Below are 17183 nucleotides of genomic sequence, written 5' to 3'. Positions count from 1 at the left end.
ACCCAGGCTACTCTTGCTCATGAGTTCTTGAACCTCTTCTGTAGATTCTGTAGCTTTTATTATCTACAAATTTCTAGTCTTCTTTTTTGACATTTTTCCATTCTGAAGTGTCAATTCTTTTGTTTTTTTTTCTAGCCATCCATTCAGAAAGGTGTTCCTATTTGAATGGGAATCATTAAATGTAATGATTTTCCATTAAGTTTGTACCCAATGAAAGGATGTACAGCACTGATATTAAATTGTTTATTGTTTCATTCTGTGATTCCCATAGTGGAAATTATAAATAATCAATATGAGTCATAATAAATCCATATTTAACTTTTTGATATGTTGTAGGATCCTTCAGAGAGGGTGCTTTCTTCCACAGGTCCAGTTTCAGCCCAGTCCTTTCTTTGATCTGGTCAAGAAGTGGTATATTTTTTTTGCTCTAGTTTAATTCCAGGATTGCATTTTTTTTTCTTCGTGGTAGGTTTTACATGCCTAAAAGGCTTTGAATGTTTTAAATCAAAATCAGAAGTGACCCAGGTGATAATACTTCTTCCTAAAATTTGGACTAAAATTTTCAAAGACCAGACTCTGAGGTTAAGCAACTGCATTACCATTTCAGGTGTAATGATAAAAGACACCTTTGATGTTTTAAGATTTACAACAGTATGCTTGCATTCAAGTATGGAGATAGGCCTGTTGATTAGGTTGAAATTATTTAGGAGCTGAAGGCTGACATGGTTGAGTATTTTTGCTGAGCAGAGGCTGAGCTGAAGTCCATGATAGTAGTCTCATGCTTCAGTAGACTGCAGTTTAGAAGTGTAAATGATCTGACTTTGACGGTGCAGAACGTTTGCATCTCCCATGGAGTTGGAAAACAGGTAGCAGTTCCTGTGCTGAAAAGCCAGGTCACTGAAATTGTTCTGACAAACTTGTCTTTGGTCCTGTTTTAGTGGAAACTACATTTGTGTATGAAAGAAGTAAATAATAGGTGGAAGAGAGACTGCTTATGTTTTAACTCTTAATTAGCTGTTAAGGGGAGTTTCTTTATAAAAACATTACATCTTGCTAAATTGCCTAAATGAACTTAAAAATATGAGAAACTTTTCCCACTGTTAAAGATACTTGCCTTAATGTAGAAGTTAGTAGTCAAAAACCATCATTCAGTTATTTGCACATAGTTGGAAAATATTTAAGAAAATGCACAGCATTTATAAGCTAGATACTGATCCTCATCAGGAAATCGGAGAAATCACAATTAAAATTTGTATCGTGCCAGACAGCAGGCAAGCTTTCTGAAAAGACCATAGAATGGTCTTGAATTTTAGCTACTGTGTGCTAAAGATGATTTAGAGAGAAAGATGGGTAATTAATTCTTTGAAGGTATTAAGGTGCAGGTTATTTTTAAACCAGCTAGTGAGCAGCATAGCTATTATGTGACTTTATTTAAGTCGCTAGAGTGCTGCTTAACCTTGCTATCACAAAACTAATTTTATAACCCATTACATTTGTGAATCCCAAGATTCTGGGTATGCAGTTCTTGCACCTACTCGAGTAAAGCAGATTGAAGCACAATGAAAATACACCTCTGGAAGTTCCTTCTAAGAAAGGTTTGGCTGTCAGCACTGAGCATAGAGAGATGTCTCATAAAAAGGACTTGAAATTTCAACTGGAAGAGTATTATGTTAGGAGTAAATAGAATTGTCTGGGGTCAGTGATGTGAAGTTATGTAAAGAGTTATTGACAAATAAATAAATCCACAGGCAACAAATAAGTGTTAATTCCCAGTTTAGGTAACAGTAACCTAAGCAGCTGGGTGCTACTTCTATGTTCTTATTCTTGTATGTGCATGGAGTGATGAATAACTTTATAGGTATTTTAAACATTATAACCCTTTTTCACTATTAATGTATCCAGTATTGCAATTAGTTTTTAGAAACTTATCAACATGGTAGAGCTCTGTTCCTGGTGATGGTTTTCTAGTACTGGGTGAGTCCATAAAACTGATGGAAGTTATGCTTTGTGTATAAAGAATTGCATTAGATCTCGGAACACAAAGGTGTTGGTTGGAAGGGACTTCTGGAAGTCATTCCCTTCAGCTTCCTGGTTGAAGCGGGACTGTCACCAGCACCCAGGTCAGCTCTAGATTTGTCCCTGATTCTGTAGTCCCACTAGGTCATCGTTCCAGTGTTGAACTACCTTCATAGTGCTTATTGTAAGATCTGATCTAAACTTCACAAATGGCAATTTGTGTTTGCTTTCCCTTGTTGCATTGTATGCTGCTGTAGAGGAAAGCTTCTCTTAGCCATCTTCGTAAAGGCTCTATGAGTAGTTGTAGGAAGCTGTTAGATAGTCCCTTAGATTCTCTTAGAATGAGAAAACCCAGTCTTTCAACCTTTTCTTGTAGATTAGATGGTCTGTGCTTTCTGTGTATTTGAGAATAAAGCAACTCTTAATGTTCACAGGAGGTGGTAATATTCTGTGTCTTCTTACTAGAGGTGACATTGTGAATGTTTTGTGGGTGCAAACTGATAAAAATGAACAATAATGTACTGGAAATATTGCTGATTTGTCCTCTTTATTTTAGGCTCTCCGCTATTTGGCAGAGTGCCGTGCCAACAGAGAAAAGATGAAAAGTGAATTGGGTATGATGCTCAGCTTACAGAATGTAATACAAAAGTAAGTTTATGATGGGTTGTTGGATACAAAGACTGTATAAATGTAACATTCTGTTGCAAAGTAAAATTTCAATCATGATTTTGTACAGTGAATTTTTAAAATTGCGTTCCTTCTTGTTGAAATTGTGACTGCTAGCAATTACTCGTCTTCATCTTGCAGTACAGCAAAGTAATTGGATCATAATATACAGGAAATACTCATTTGAAAGTCCTCTGCCAAACAAGTTTTCTTGCTCTTGTTACAAATAAGTGATTTCTCTTCCTTTTAGGTTCTTTTGTAACCTCTTTGATTATTTAAGGGTGCCATGTCCCCTGGTGTATTTAATATAAATGGTTGACATCTGTCACGTTTGTTCTTTGAATCCCACTTTTGGGAGGGAAATTGTATATGCAATTTATCTGTTTTGATGTGTTTTTCAAAGTTTGTACCTGTAGTTCTGTGTTGTGGAAACATGTCTTAGTGGTGATGTAGAAGTTAGTGAGGTTTGTAGCGGTCTCTAATTTCTTTGTGGAAATTGCGAAATATCAACTGAGTTATCTCTCTTAAAATGTGGTACTGTTGGGTTTTATTAAGAATGCTAAACATAGTCTTTAAAATACTGAGAGATGTATGGGTACATGCATGCTAGAGATGATATATATGCACGTTTACCAGTTAATAGGATGAGGTAAGATGAATCATTAGCTAAAAGAAAAGCCAAACCAAAACGTGAAAACGACTCCTTCAGAGATCAGTCTGTCATACCAAAAAGTAAATTTGCTGTCAAGTAATCAAACAGGTGATTATTTTACACGCTATTTGATGGGGCTTCAGTTAAGTAGACTTCAGATGGGAAGAGGGAGGAGAAAAACCTGCACAGAGATAAGTTTCAGAAGAATGTGCAAAACAAAAAAGGATGAAACAGAAGTGAACTGGTATGTTAGAGGTTCAGGTGAAAGCTTTCAAATGTTTAATATGTTAGTTGAATCTCTAGTGTATAACTTGAATAAGTTTGATGTTTCTTTTGGAGAGAACCCAAGGCTAGGATCTGTTAGTCCCTTCATCCCATAGCCCCATCATTTTTTTGGTGCTGTGTGTTTCATTGTCTTCCTTCCCTCCCATTGTAAATTTGACCCAGCTAGTCTAAAGGTTTGAACCTGAAAAATTGAAAGGGAAAATTTCCTGGTCTCTTTATAAGTCCTGTGTGATTCAGAAAATAGATTAAAACTCTTTACCTTTAAGTCCTTCATTAGTTCTACTAAAATTAACAATGTTATGTATTGGCATGAAATTTAACTAAAATGTTATCTTATTATCCACCAGATACCCAAAACACAAGGATTTAAAACGAATGTCTTAAGTAGGAAGATGAACAGAATGATTAAAATTCAGAAGCAAACAGTTCTTAATTTCTTAGTGTAGTGTATTAATTATACCTTTTTTGAAATGATTTGCTTTCCTAATAGTGTAGATTAAAAAAATGGAATCAAATCTTACAGCATTGACCATTTTTAAGGACAGGTACAATTAAGGTAAAATGTACTGAAGTCTTCTCTTTGCTACTTTATAGTAAAAGCAAGAACTGAAAAATTTAGGTAGCATTAGAAGTGTTTCAGCCAAACTGCCTTTTAGTATAGATCAGAAGTCTATTTAGAGTATGGTTTCTTATCATTTTATGTAATCCACAAGAAGTTGGTGAAAGGGGAATGGTATTTATCAGTTTCTGTAATTAACAAATATTACTAAAACAACAGTCATAATTAAAACTTGTGTTTAAAGAATTCTGTGGAAATTCCTTAAACAACATTTTTTTTCCATGTTTCAATTTTAAGGACCAAAAGGCTGTGAAGTTCAGAAACTTGCAGAAGAAGAGCGATAAGTCAGTTAAAAACTGGGAATCTTGTAGGTGTTCTTTCTTTCTCTAGAAAGCTCTTTGGCAAGATTAAGAACATACATTTGATTTGTATGCTTGTAACATTTGGAACGTGTGATATGATGAAAATTTAAATACATAGCATCTTCAAACACAAGACTTTGTCATGTGCTTGTCAGGATTTTAGGCTGTAATGTTGACAGAAAATGCTGAAACTAAGTTTTGTATTGCCTGGAGAAATATGGAGAAAGATAGCTTAAAAAAGTGCTGAGAAGATAGATGAAAATTCTTTGTGTCATGAAAAACAATGGTTTGGGGTTGTTTTCTCTGTTATGAAGTCTGTAGGGGAGAATGCAAAGTCTCTACTTTCACACTTGCTCTACAAAATGGAGAATGTTTTCTGATGTGATTTCAGTTTCGCAGAAGAAATTGTAATCACTTGAACTGAAAGTAATCATTAAGTGTGGTAATAAATGTGTTGGTGTTACTGCCTTCAGTTGGTTCATTCCATTGTACGTACTTCCCAGAAAATGACTTTCCAGAATCTGCATATCTAGCTCATCACTTCCATCTGAAGTCTTCTCATTTTCACACTTTAGTTTGTATTTCGGATAATTTTTTGTGACATGTTATAAAAATACAAACAGCTAATAGTGAAATATGAATTTATTATGCTTTTCCAGTTACTAAACAGTTCTTTCAATTGAGGTGGAACCCTGCACCTTCCAGACCAGAACTTGTAGTCACTGGCCCTTTGCTCTTGACGAGTTAAATGCAACCTGTGGTGTGAATTTTGCCCTTTTATCAAGGGCATTTAACTCTCACCATTCACTTTGATTGATTTCTCTTTTACCTAAATAATAGGCAGTAGCTTTCCATGTTCAATACTGAACTGTGCCTGTATTCTGCCATGGGTGGAGTGGTGTTATTTTATCTTCCCAAGCAGCATGCACAAAGAGACAAGGTACAAACTGTGTAGTTGTCATACTTTAGACTTAAGGTAATACAGTTCAGCAGTGAACTGACAAACACTATGCTTAGGAAGCCATGAGTTTGTTTAGAATTCCAGTTCTCTTCTGTTTTCTGTTACCCTCATCCTGAAATTTGAGGGCTTCTCTCAATGTGAGAGTGACTTTTTATTATAAGCCTTGAAGGTATTGAGACCTCGGGGTCAGGAGTGGAATTTCTTGACGGCTCTGTGTAAACCTGCCTGAACTTAGGCAGTCTAACAGATTGAGAATTTTGAATGATTGATATCACCAACGAGAAAAATGCTGGTTTACTAATTACAATTAGTTGTAAAAGTACAGGGCAGCCTCAATCAGGCCAAGAACCTTTTGTTGCAAGTCAGTTTAGAATGAAAGTGGAAGTTGTCTGCCACCTGTTTATCCAATGATAAGTACTATCTGTACTGCATCACACAAAATAGACAGGAAATATTTATATGAGAGATCCTAGTTTAACTGTAATTCTTTGAGGCACCTTCATGACTCATTTCATGGCTTATCAGTTCCCTAGCATCCTCTGATCAGCTTTTTGATACTAGTTTACTGCAACTATTATGGCTCAGTCGGGAAAGATCATTTTGATACTTAAAATGAAGGGTCAGCTGACTGCATTTCACTTAAGGAACAAAAGATAGGTTTTAGGCTCACAATGACTGATTTTTCAAGATGTATGCATACTAGGTTTTGTGAACAGAAGAGTAACAGATTTTAGATTTAGAGACTGGAGCTTATAGACTCTAGAGCAGAAATATGAAGTGTCAGCTCTGAGGAGTAAAGAATAAAAACTTGAAGGGAGTGATATATATTGTTTTTTTCAAACTGAACTTGGTTTGCAACTTGTATGACTCTGAGATACTTCATATGAAAGGCTTTATACACTTCTGCATTTTCTAGGATGTATAAGGAGCTGTTCAAGACATTTGAATATAAAAATTTTCTTCTATACTTGCTGATTTCTGCCTGATCAGGGAAGATTTCTTCCACACCTGCTTAGTTTTAGGTGAAGTTTGATGCATCTCTTCAAGTGTTTCAATCTTGACTAATAAGTATGTTGGAGAGAAATCAGACCTTTAAAATCCCTACCTGGAGGATTTCAAACATCTTTTTTTTTTTAATGACTGATCGGGTTTTGTTGCTATCAAAAAATGTTTATCACTCCCTTGCCAGGTGATTGAGTACCTGTAAGTGAATAAGTGTTTGTGTAAATAGATAAAAAGAAGAGGAAAGATTGAGGTTCATTGGAGAATGGTGCTTCAATGTATTTTAGTAGTTAGCAGTTATGAAAACTGGTTATACTGAAAACTGGTTTAGTTGCTGCCTTTATGAATTGTATGGAGCACTTAATGTGTCCGTATGGACTTTATAAAATGTTATTAGCTGCTTCTAGAATTAAAATTAATTAGGGTTTATAGCCTACAAGGAAATACACCAATTTGTGTTCAGACTGAAAGTGAGTTTTGATGGACAGTAAAGGTCAAAGTTCATAATTTTTCATAATCTTTATGAGGAGCATAATGGTACCGTTTAAATATAACTAACATGTATTCTAAAAAAAAAAAGACGAGGAGTCAATATACTGAATAGGTCTTATTATGGCACGGCAAATTACTGAGAGTAAAATTCCAATTACTTAGCTAAAAGAGCTTTTCAAGATAGTCTTCCTTTGCCAGGGTGTCAGATTTAACAAGCTGAACTAAATCCAGTGCATTAATCAGCTCTTCCAATTTATTACTTGCCTAAGAAGATTAGGGCAATTAATATGTGCTTAATTAGAGTCCCTTGCAGATATGGTAAAATACATGCAGTCTATAATTGCTGACTTCTTACTCAATTTTAATTTTTGGTAGTCTTAATTACTTAGACTTTTTGAAAATTTAATTATTCGTTGAAACCAGCAAAGTTTAAATTTATGGTGTCTGACAAACAAGAAAAATCCCAACAGAGTACTTCAGGTAGCATTTGCTGAAATGAGAGCAGTAGGGATGTAGTGTCACAGTAGCTTTGCTATTTTTGTTGTCTGACATACTTCTTTGTCTCCTTTTGTGGGAAAGGAAGAATGGCTGGGGGAAGGCCGGGCAAAGGCCACGTATTAATTAGCAAGAAAGCAAATTACATATTTACAGGGATGTGTGATGATGGAGGGGATGTTGCCATATTAGAAGTGGCCACAAGATAATACTTTGTGTAAAAATGCAGCTAAAAAATTCTGACAACAAAACACTACATTTATATAGTTAGGCAATTGATTGGAATACTTAGATTTTGGTGTGAAAATCAGACAAATAGCTTTTTACAGATTGTACGGATATTTTTCTGTACATGAAGCAGTAATTTTGTAACCCTTGTTATGTGTTGTGTGTTTTAACATCAAAATGGAGAAATGGCTGAGGATTGGGTAATGGGAAACCATACTTCTGATGCTGGAAAGTTGTTTTTCTCTGTGATACATGGTTATCATGTCTGAAATATTCCTTGAGCATAATGTTACAAAAATTTTGTGTTCAGAAATGATTTACAATATACCAGCTGGACCTTAAATTCCTGACCTGGAAATGCACTCTGTGCCATGTTACCTTCCCTGTTATCTTTCCAAGTCTACTTTACCTACTTTGTTATATTTTGTCTACTAGAAGTTGAGTGCTTCTATTAAATGACATTTGGGGCATCTCTTCGGGCTGTGGGGTTCCAGTCTATTCAGTGCTGTAACAATGTGCTTGTTAATAATAGATGGTCCCAGCAGGAGGGTGTCTGCAGGCTGCTTTATTCAGCATTGTTAAGCAAAATGGCTAAATATCCCACTCTTCTGTGCATACTTTCTTCAAGGAAAATTTTTATTATATATATTGTTCATCTTAAGTTTCAGAAATATTTTCTTTTTTTTGGAGTTATTTTTGAAGCAGTGTCTGTCAAAAAAAAAGCAATCACAATGAAATATCAGGGAATATAAGCAACATCGATATGTTGTCTTTAAATATTCTGTATTACTTGTTCTAAGTGGCTGAATGCTCCATTTGTCTGTCAAACAGCTTCCTGGTGTCTGGAGATGGTTATAGATCATTTGGAGGGAGTAGCAAGGTGGGGGGAGGATGGGTTCAATGTCATAGGCCACCTGCATCACTAAGGTATGTATACAGTAAAAGTTCTTGTTCTTTTTGCTTTGTGACGAAGTAATGAGAGTTCAGTAATTGTTCTTAAAATGTTTGAAGACTTTTTTTTGTGTTCTTACAGTATATTTGTCATTGTAAAAGGCATAGGAAGTCATGAACTCAACACAGATGCAGGCACAGAAACAAATGGTAACAAAATACAAAAAGCGTTAATGAAATGACATAAAAAAATCTAGTTTTAAAGTATTAGCGTTAACTTTGACTTCAGTCATGACCTAATTGAACTACTGGGAGAATCTTAGTATTCTTGTATGATCAAGAAAACAAGGTATCAAGAAAACAAACTTGAATAGATGAGTATCATTTGTGAAAGCAGTCCAAGACTTGATTGCCAGCAGTTCAGATGTAAGTACTCATTTAAATGTTGAAATATTAAAGGGGACTAATGTTTGGTGGGGATTCATAGAAGTTAGCAGTCATTTAAAAAGCTGTTCTCAACCTCGATTCTGAGAGGGGCAGTTTAAGGGGAAAGTTTTTTTGTATGTGTTTGGAGTAGGTCACTGAGAAAAATACAGAAGTGCGACCCAATGGAAGGATCTCCTCTGTGCCCTATGAGATGTACTGGGTCATTTTGCTTTTAATATTCTGTGTCTTTCATCTTTGAACTTCACTGTAGTCAGAGTTATTACAAAGTCATCATTTGTTTTTGTGCCTAACCTGTTTTTTACTAGGTGGGCACTGTATGATCAGTACTTGGTCTGTATTCTAATCGCTTCAGTTGTCAAACCCTAAACTTGGCTTTTTGTGTTTGTATGTTTTTCATTGTCATGTGCTTTTCTGTAGTGCCTCTTTTGTGGTTCCTATTATTACTGACTGCACTTCGTAATACAGTTTGGTTTGAATTTCTGCTCTCCAAACTGCTGCTGCTGCCATATAACTTTCCACTTGATATCTAGCATGTGCATCAGGGCTGTTGATTGCGTGGTTTTTCATCATCTGATCTTTGTCTCAGTGTAATTCAGGGTCTATATTCATTTTTGACAAAGAGGGCAACAATCATAACTGCTTTTAGTGCTTTGCATTCAGAAATGAAGAAATCAGTTGGGAAGTTTGAAAATGAGCTAGTAACTTTTCCTTATAGGCAAGAAATACTGTGAAGAATATTGCTGAATAAAAAAAGAACTTTGAAACGCTGCAAAGAAATGTGTGAAATAGAAAATAGTTTAATAAATACATATATATGAAATCTTTGTGCTTAGCCACTTTCTTCATTTCGAAACTGTCAGAAGCAGAAAGTTAAGTATTTTAGAATAGTGTGAGCTAAAGGTGTTCTTAAGTCCTTTTTTTTTTTTTGCAGACTTTGATATTAAAACAAATAATGGCCTCTGAGAAGTGTTATGGCTTTGAACATTAAATAATGAGATGGTTTATGGAGTGTTGCAATAGTTGTGATATGTTAAAGCAATCAAAATTGGCATTTAACAAATTGTTTACTATGTGGCAAGAAAAAAATCTCTCATGCTGAATTGAGTGCATCAAGACTGGCCTGGCATGGCATGCCAAAAGAAAACCACATTCTCTTTCTGTGGTGGGATTGAGTACTGAGGTGGGAGGGAAAAGATTTTATGTGGATTGGCAAAAGAGTTGGGAATGGTGGCAACACAAGGTGCCTTTACACTCTAACCTTGTAGTCAGCTGTTGTCCATATATTTCAGAAACAGTGACCTTTGTTTACCATTGAGTTTACAAGAAAAAAGTGCTGAGGTAGGTTCTTCAATGATACACTGACTTCTTCTGACAGCTCACTAAAATAAAAAGCAAAGATGCTTTGAAATGAAAATGGAAGACTGTGTTGTGGAGTATTTAATTGCAGGTGTGGGTTGACAGTATTTTAGGCTAGAGCCATTTATCTTTGAAAAGGGAATTCATAGATACCTCTGAGAGGTTTCTCATCTTTTCTTGCCAATGCCACGTGTCTACTTTTGGATTGCACTGAGCACGTCCACAGGTGGTGCTTGTCCCTGGTTTTAGGCCTTCTTGTTAAGTGTCTCAAAAAAAAAAAAGGCAGATTTCTGTTAAACCAGGTCTGGATTTCCTTATTTTTCCTGAATGTTGTTCAAGCAAGGAACACAGTTTGTGGTGTGTGATGAGAAAAAATGTTGCTGTGAATTATTCTTCATTAGCAGTTTTTGAATGGAGCTATTATTTCAAAAGGAAGGGAATTTTAATCTTGGGGCAATGAATGCAAAGTGAGTATGTTATTCTGAATTCAATGAATTTCTATTCAGGAATGTGTTTTTGCACTGGTTTGGCAGTACATATTAGAGAATATATTTTTCTGCAGGATATTTTGCAAGTGGGCAGTCTTGTGCAATAAACTAAAATCAGCACATTCTGTAATTACATAGTACCTCATGAAGGTAACAAAACTATTTTTTTAATCTTGATGAATGCTTCAAACCATTTTGCATGAGTGCTGTCCTTTTGGCTAGCAGTGAAACTGCTAATGATGGCTTGCTTTAATATACTAAAAAAATCCATTGCAAACAAGTAGTTTTAGTATGAAAACAAGATGTCTAAATGGTGTTTGTTTATAGAGTTTTCTAGAGTTACCTACTTCAAGGTTCTGCTGGATAGATGCATCTTAACTATATTGACAAATACAACAAAACCAAAACTTCTGTACAGATAGGCCTGTATAGACTAAACCTATTTTTTTTCCTCTGCTACAGGTTGGTGCTCTATTTTAACTCCTATTGTTTATAGAGGATACGTTTAGGGCAACCTTATCTGTAAGTTTGCAGCCCCCCTGCTTTTTTTTTCCACTTTCTCCTTTAGATTTCAAGGAAATAGATGAGGCTTACTACTCAAATATTTTTGGAAGGTATTTAAGTATTTTCCAGATAGTGATGTACTGTCATCATATGTTATTGTGATACACTTAATGCCATTAAAATGTTGATAATACAAATGGTGTTTGGCTTCCTTCATCTTCCTAAAATCCTCATTACAGATCCTAAAGCCAGCACTACCAATACTCCTGCCTGATTGCTGCAGCATTATTACTGGGAGAGATTGCCTTTTTAATTCCAGTATTTGATATCTTACACCAGAAAGGAGCAGAAAGCGATGTTACACTTAAGATTTTTTTTAACCCCGGTGCAATTTGCTGAAGCTGTATAATGAACATGATTTCTGCCATATAAATCCATTAAATGATTACTGTTCATTAGCAGGCAAGATGTTGGAACTAGCTACTGTGAAATTCAGCATGGAGTTTGTGTCTGTTGTGCAGACTCTTGTCTAGCAAATGCTATTCTGAAGCCTTCTGAGTTTAGTTGAGTAACAGGCCTTGATTATTTTTTTTTTTTTAGATGGAGAATATGTCCATATGGTAGATAGCAAGCTGTGGAAGATCAAAAGTTGATCCTCCATTTAGCATATAAATAGCAAGAGTTAAACAAAATTGGATGAATAGCTGGGTCAAGCATATGGCATATGTTCAAATCTGTTATCCTATTCTTGAAGGTTCTCTTCTTGTGATCAGAGAACAATAGCATGAATCAAGGAAATGGTCTAAGCACCAGATAATTATTCTGTCTGCTAAATGTTTAAGATTATGTCACAGTCACTGACTAGCTAATGGAATTGTACTGTGATTTTACTCAGATTTAAACTTTGTATTTAATATTTAGGGTTTGGGTTTGGTTTTTAGCAGTCTTGAGAATATCCCAGTGTTTATATACAATTTCTTTAAATTTCTAAGGTCAGCAGGCATATCACCTGTACCAAGCTTGAAGTGGCACTGGGAAATGCAGTCCTCATTCCCAATGTCAGAGACGTATATCTTATTTAGTACAAAATCAACTTCAAGACATCAAGTATTTTCTTTCTGTTCTGAACTTTTCTCAGTTTGGTATCTCCTGGTCAAATTGTCAAGGTTAGTAGTGAGAGTAGGGATTGGAAGACCTGCAAAGTGTCAGGCATCTGGCAGGTCTGGAAAGCATTCTAGGAAAGTCAGCCTGACCTTGCCTTGTTTCTACCATGTGCCAGCTCTGGAGTAAATAAAGGTGATGCATAGCTAGCACATTGTTGATATCATTGAGGTGAAGTCACGTAACAACTGTGCTCAGTCATCAGGCAGTCTGGCTGCTTGCTTTTTGGGTTTAGAGGTTCTCAGTGGGTTGCTTTAAATGAGCCCAGTCTTCCAGGTTCTGTAGTTTCTCCTGTGCATTGTATTTCATATTGTTAACCCACTGCTGTCCTGAGATGTTGCTCTTGGAGAATGTGTTTTTAAGAAAGTGGGTGGTAATCCTGTTCCTTCTCATCAGCTGCTGTGTAATGTTATCTGGCCTTTACTGGGTGTTTTAAGGCTAGAGGAAACTGAGCAAGTGACATACTGGAGCGGGTGGCACGGAAATAGCACCTTCCTGGGGCTGTGAGAAAGCGTGCACTGAAGTAATGCTCCTTTTCAAGTTGTTTTCAGATGGCCTGCCCGTTGCCTGGAATGAGTCAGGAGAGCAGCCATATGCTTGTGAGACCAACATATCATGGGATGCACTCAAAGCTCACAAGAAAGAGCATCATTCTTGGAGATAAGAAGGAATCCTGCCCTGGCACCGGAGCAGAACAGCCAGAAAAACAGCCAGATCAAATAACTGTCTTGAAACAGATTGCTTTTTCTCTAATACCATGCTCTTTCTTTAGGCTTGTCATTCATGCTCAAAGTTTTCATCAAAATCATGTCAATCACTGTGCCTCACTTCTAGAATTGAGGGTTAGTGATTTTTTTTTCCTCTCCTTACAGAATTTAGCAATTCTTTTGTAATTTACTGCTCCTTTTAGATGTTGCTAAAGACAGTGTTTGTGTCTTTGAGTATAGGAAGAATGAACTCTGAAAGAAAATTGGTCACCTGCAAATAAATACATCAGTGGTTTTAAGGGCATAGTTGTTTCAAATAGCAATTTTAGCCATTTTTAACCCTAATGGAATCCCTTGATCTCTACCAAGTATGTGCTTGAAGGTTTCTAATACAGCCACATTCACCCAACAAATATGGATGGAATTCTTGCCAGTCCATTAAATTCTTGTGCTTTTTTTTGTCATACAGGATACTGCATTTACTGCCATGAATGAGGCTTATTATAGAAGTAAAATGATGGCTGAAAATGACAGCTTAGAGTTCCAGGGAAAAGCATTAGTACTACTTTGAATGTATGAAAAGGGTTAGGGATAACTGAGAATATTTACTTGTATGTGACCACGTGTTTTCCTGAACTTTTTGGAGAGGTTCTTCGGTCATTTGAGAAATGGAGTCTCTCAAACGAGTATTTAGAAGAAAAAATGTTGTGTTCAACCCTTTGTTACATTATCACTGACATGCATAGGATTTTTCTGTAACAAAAGCACACGCTAACTTGAGAGTTGTTTTCATTTCAGTTGACTTTAGATGTTCATGAGTAGGTCATTTAGTGTGGAATTCAGCTGAGCTCTTTGCTCACAGAAAAGTTGAGGCTGGAAGGGACCTCTGGATCCATCTGGTCCAAACCCCTGCCCAAGCAGGGCCACCCAGAGCAGGACCATGTCAGGTGGCTTTTGAAGATCTTCATGGGGAGAGAGACTCCACAACCTCTCTGGGCAACCTGTGCCAGTGCTCTGTCACCCTAATGGTGAAAGTGTTTTGTGATGTTCAGGCAGACACTCCCGTGTTTCAGTTTGTGCCTGTTGCATCTTGTCCCTGTCACGAGGCACCACTGCAGAGAGCCTGGCTCCATCTTCATTGAATCCTCCCTTCAAATGTCTGTATACATTAATAAAATATATTGCTAAAATGTGTTCTAAAAATGATAAAATTGTTTGATAAATCAATTGATAAAATTGATAGATAAAATCACCTCTGAGCCTTCTCTAGTCCTGGCTTAGGGCCTAGCTGGACACAGCACTCCAGGGGTGGCCTACCCAGTGCAGAGTAGAGGGGATCAATCACCTCCCTCAACCTGCTGGCAGTACTTTGCCTAATGCAGTCCAGGGCACTGTTAGTGTACTTTGCAGCGAGCACACACTGACTGGTGCTCAAGTTGGTGTCCACCAGGGCCTTTTCTACCAAGCTGCTTTCCAGCTGGGTGGCCCCTGGTGTATATTGATGCCTGGACTTGTTCCTTCCCAGGTGCAGGCCTCCACATCTCCTTGTTGAGCTTCATGGGGTTCCTGTCAGCCCATTTCTGCAGCCTGTCCAGGCCCCTCTGCATGGCAGCACAGCCATTTGGTGGGTCAGCCACTCCCCTCAGTTTTGTATCATCCGCAAACTCCCTGAAGGTGCACTTTACCCCATCATCCAGACAATTAAGAAAGATGTTGAACATGATTAGACCCACAATTAACCCCTTGGGTATGCTCATAGTGGCTTGCAAGCAGACTGTGCAGTCCTGAAGCCACTGATCATCACCCTCTGGGCCAAGTGTAACTTCCCCTTGGTGAATGAACTTCCCCATGCTGACTGCTCCTGGTCACCTTCTCCTTCATATGCCTGGAAATGGTTTCCAGAATTAGTTGTTATGTGAACTGCCCGGGGAATGAGGTGAGCCTGGCCAACCTGCAGTTCCCTGGGTCCTCCTGCTTGCCCCTGTTAAAGATAGATATGACATTTACTTCAGTCCTCGGGCACCTCTCCCAGTTGCAGTGAGCGTTCAAAGACTGATGAGAGCCTGGAAATCTCATGAATGGGCCCAGCTGATAACTTGGGCAGCGGACAAGCTGAGCACCAAAGGCAGTGTCGTTGTAGAAGTGAGACCTTTGTGTTTGGAATGAAATGACCCAAGTCTTTTTGATAGTCTGGGATGTCATTGAATCTCTGGCAAGCAAAGATCTCCTCTTTAATTCGGAAACCTCCTGTCTCTGGGTTACAAACCCAGTAGGAATCTTCTAATGGAGTTGTAGTATTTCTGCTGTCTGTTCAGCTAATGTGTCTTCAGAGCACCATGCATGTCACCAAGGAAATGTGTGTAATGGCTTTTTCACGGGATCTGCTGTACTTTGAGCAGGGTTGTGGTTGCATCTGTTTCCCCTGATTCAGGGGTACATGTGTGTACATTTGTATAAACTACATATATACTAAAATATGGCTTTAAAAAGGCCAGGGTGGTGTTTTGCACACATACACACACATATGTAGAAGTATATAAACAGACATATTTGTATCTTGTCTTTCTCCAAAAGGGGAAAATCCACTCTATTATATTAGTCTTCCTCAGCTTTTGCACTTCCGAAGCAACAACGTCGTAATTCTTCCCTTTACAGCAGATACAGCTATTCCGGGAAGGCTGCTGGGGCCATTCTGCTCACATTTATGATGCTGTGTGTGTACTTAGATCACATGCTGATGATACAGCCATCATGCTACATGCTGCTGCTTGACGTTCTTTCTGAGCATGCATACTCTACACACATGACATGTACCTTTGGTGTGGTGGCTGTTAATGATCTTGTTTAAGCCCTTTTTTAAAATATTAATTCCTGATTTTAAAATATCTTACATTAAAAACATCTTTAGCACTTGGACTATGTTTACAAAGTTATTTTTGATTTCATAGAAAATGAGAAATGTTTCTTGTATCTTCTTCTCGCAGATACAGCACATGTCACTTGGATTCTGTGTCTATCTTACTTACAGAGCCAGCCTTGAGTGAACATAGTGAAAGGACAGACAGCAGTCTAGGATGACAGGAATTCAAGAAGACAGTTAAAGGTTTGGGTTTCTGACAGACATCTTCTAAATCTTGCTGAAGTAATGGAAGATGTTACTGCCTCTGAGGAGAGTGGTAGCCAACTCTTAGTCTTTCTTCAACTAGAGACTATTACCATTTCCCTAGCAGGGCCAGGACAGCACTGGTCACTGCTTTGTGACTCCGCAGGAGGTTCCTGCACCTCCTTTGGTGAACGAAGTGTGCTCTGTACCAAAGTGTGCACAAGGGTGGTGGAAAGACGAGCAGGAGTTCCCTTTTGCTGCTCTGACAGTGGCGGGAGGCTGGGTCACGCAGCTATGAGCAGAGGTATCTGAAACTGCTGAAGCACGCTCAATGGGAGGGCCCGTGTCACTGTCTTAAGAACAATCACCTCTTAAGTTATTACAAGGAATAGAATCACAGCCCAAGTGTTATCCTCTTTTTTTGAAGTTTCCACTATTCTACTACTACTTTTTTTTTTTAAATTTTGCCTGTAGCTTTGTTGTTTTGTTATGAATATAGTGCATAAAAATAGCCAATGTTGAACATTAATTTGGCTTTAGAATAGGTTTTATTGTACTTGTTTATTTACAGATGGATGTTTTTCTGAGAGATATTAAGGTTTCTATTTTTTATAACTGTTGTATGAATTGCTTTAATGAATGTGTAACAGATTGATGCAAAACTTGTATTCACTCATTTTACAAGTACACAATTATAAAGGCTTTGTGTGGGATTTTATGAATTTTGATTTAACTAAGTTGCTGAAAGCATGGTATCTCTTTACCACACAATAAAACTTTGTCTTATGCCTTTTTTTTTTTTTGAGAT

At 37.3% G+C, this 17183-nt stretch overlaps 1 protein-coding gene across 1 annotated transcript in view; it reads left to right on the top strand.

The window, feature by feature from the left end:
- ARMC1 (armadillo repeat containing 1) overlaps positions 1-17183 on the top strand; it is a 29944-nt gene that overhangs the window by 3668 nt on the left and 9093 nt on the right. Inside the window, exon 3 of the mRNA XM_068671982.1 lies at positions 2573-2664. Coding sequence (XP_068528083.1) covers positions 2573-2664 — 92 coding nt within the window. The remainder of the gene's footprint in view (positions 1-2572; positions 2665-17183) is intronic.

This window comes from Anas acuta, chromosome 2 (genome assembly GCF_963932015.1).
Source record: "Anas acuta chromosome 2, bAnaAcu1.1, whole genome shotgun sequence".
Classification (NCBI taxonomy): Eukaryota; Metazoa; Chordata; class Aves; order Anseriformes; family Anatidae; genus Anas; species Anas acuta.
The sequence above is the reverse complement of the archived record's forward strand: the minus strand, read 5'-3'. Positions and strand labels throughout refer to the sequence as shown.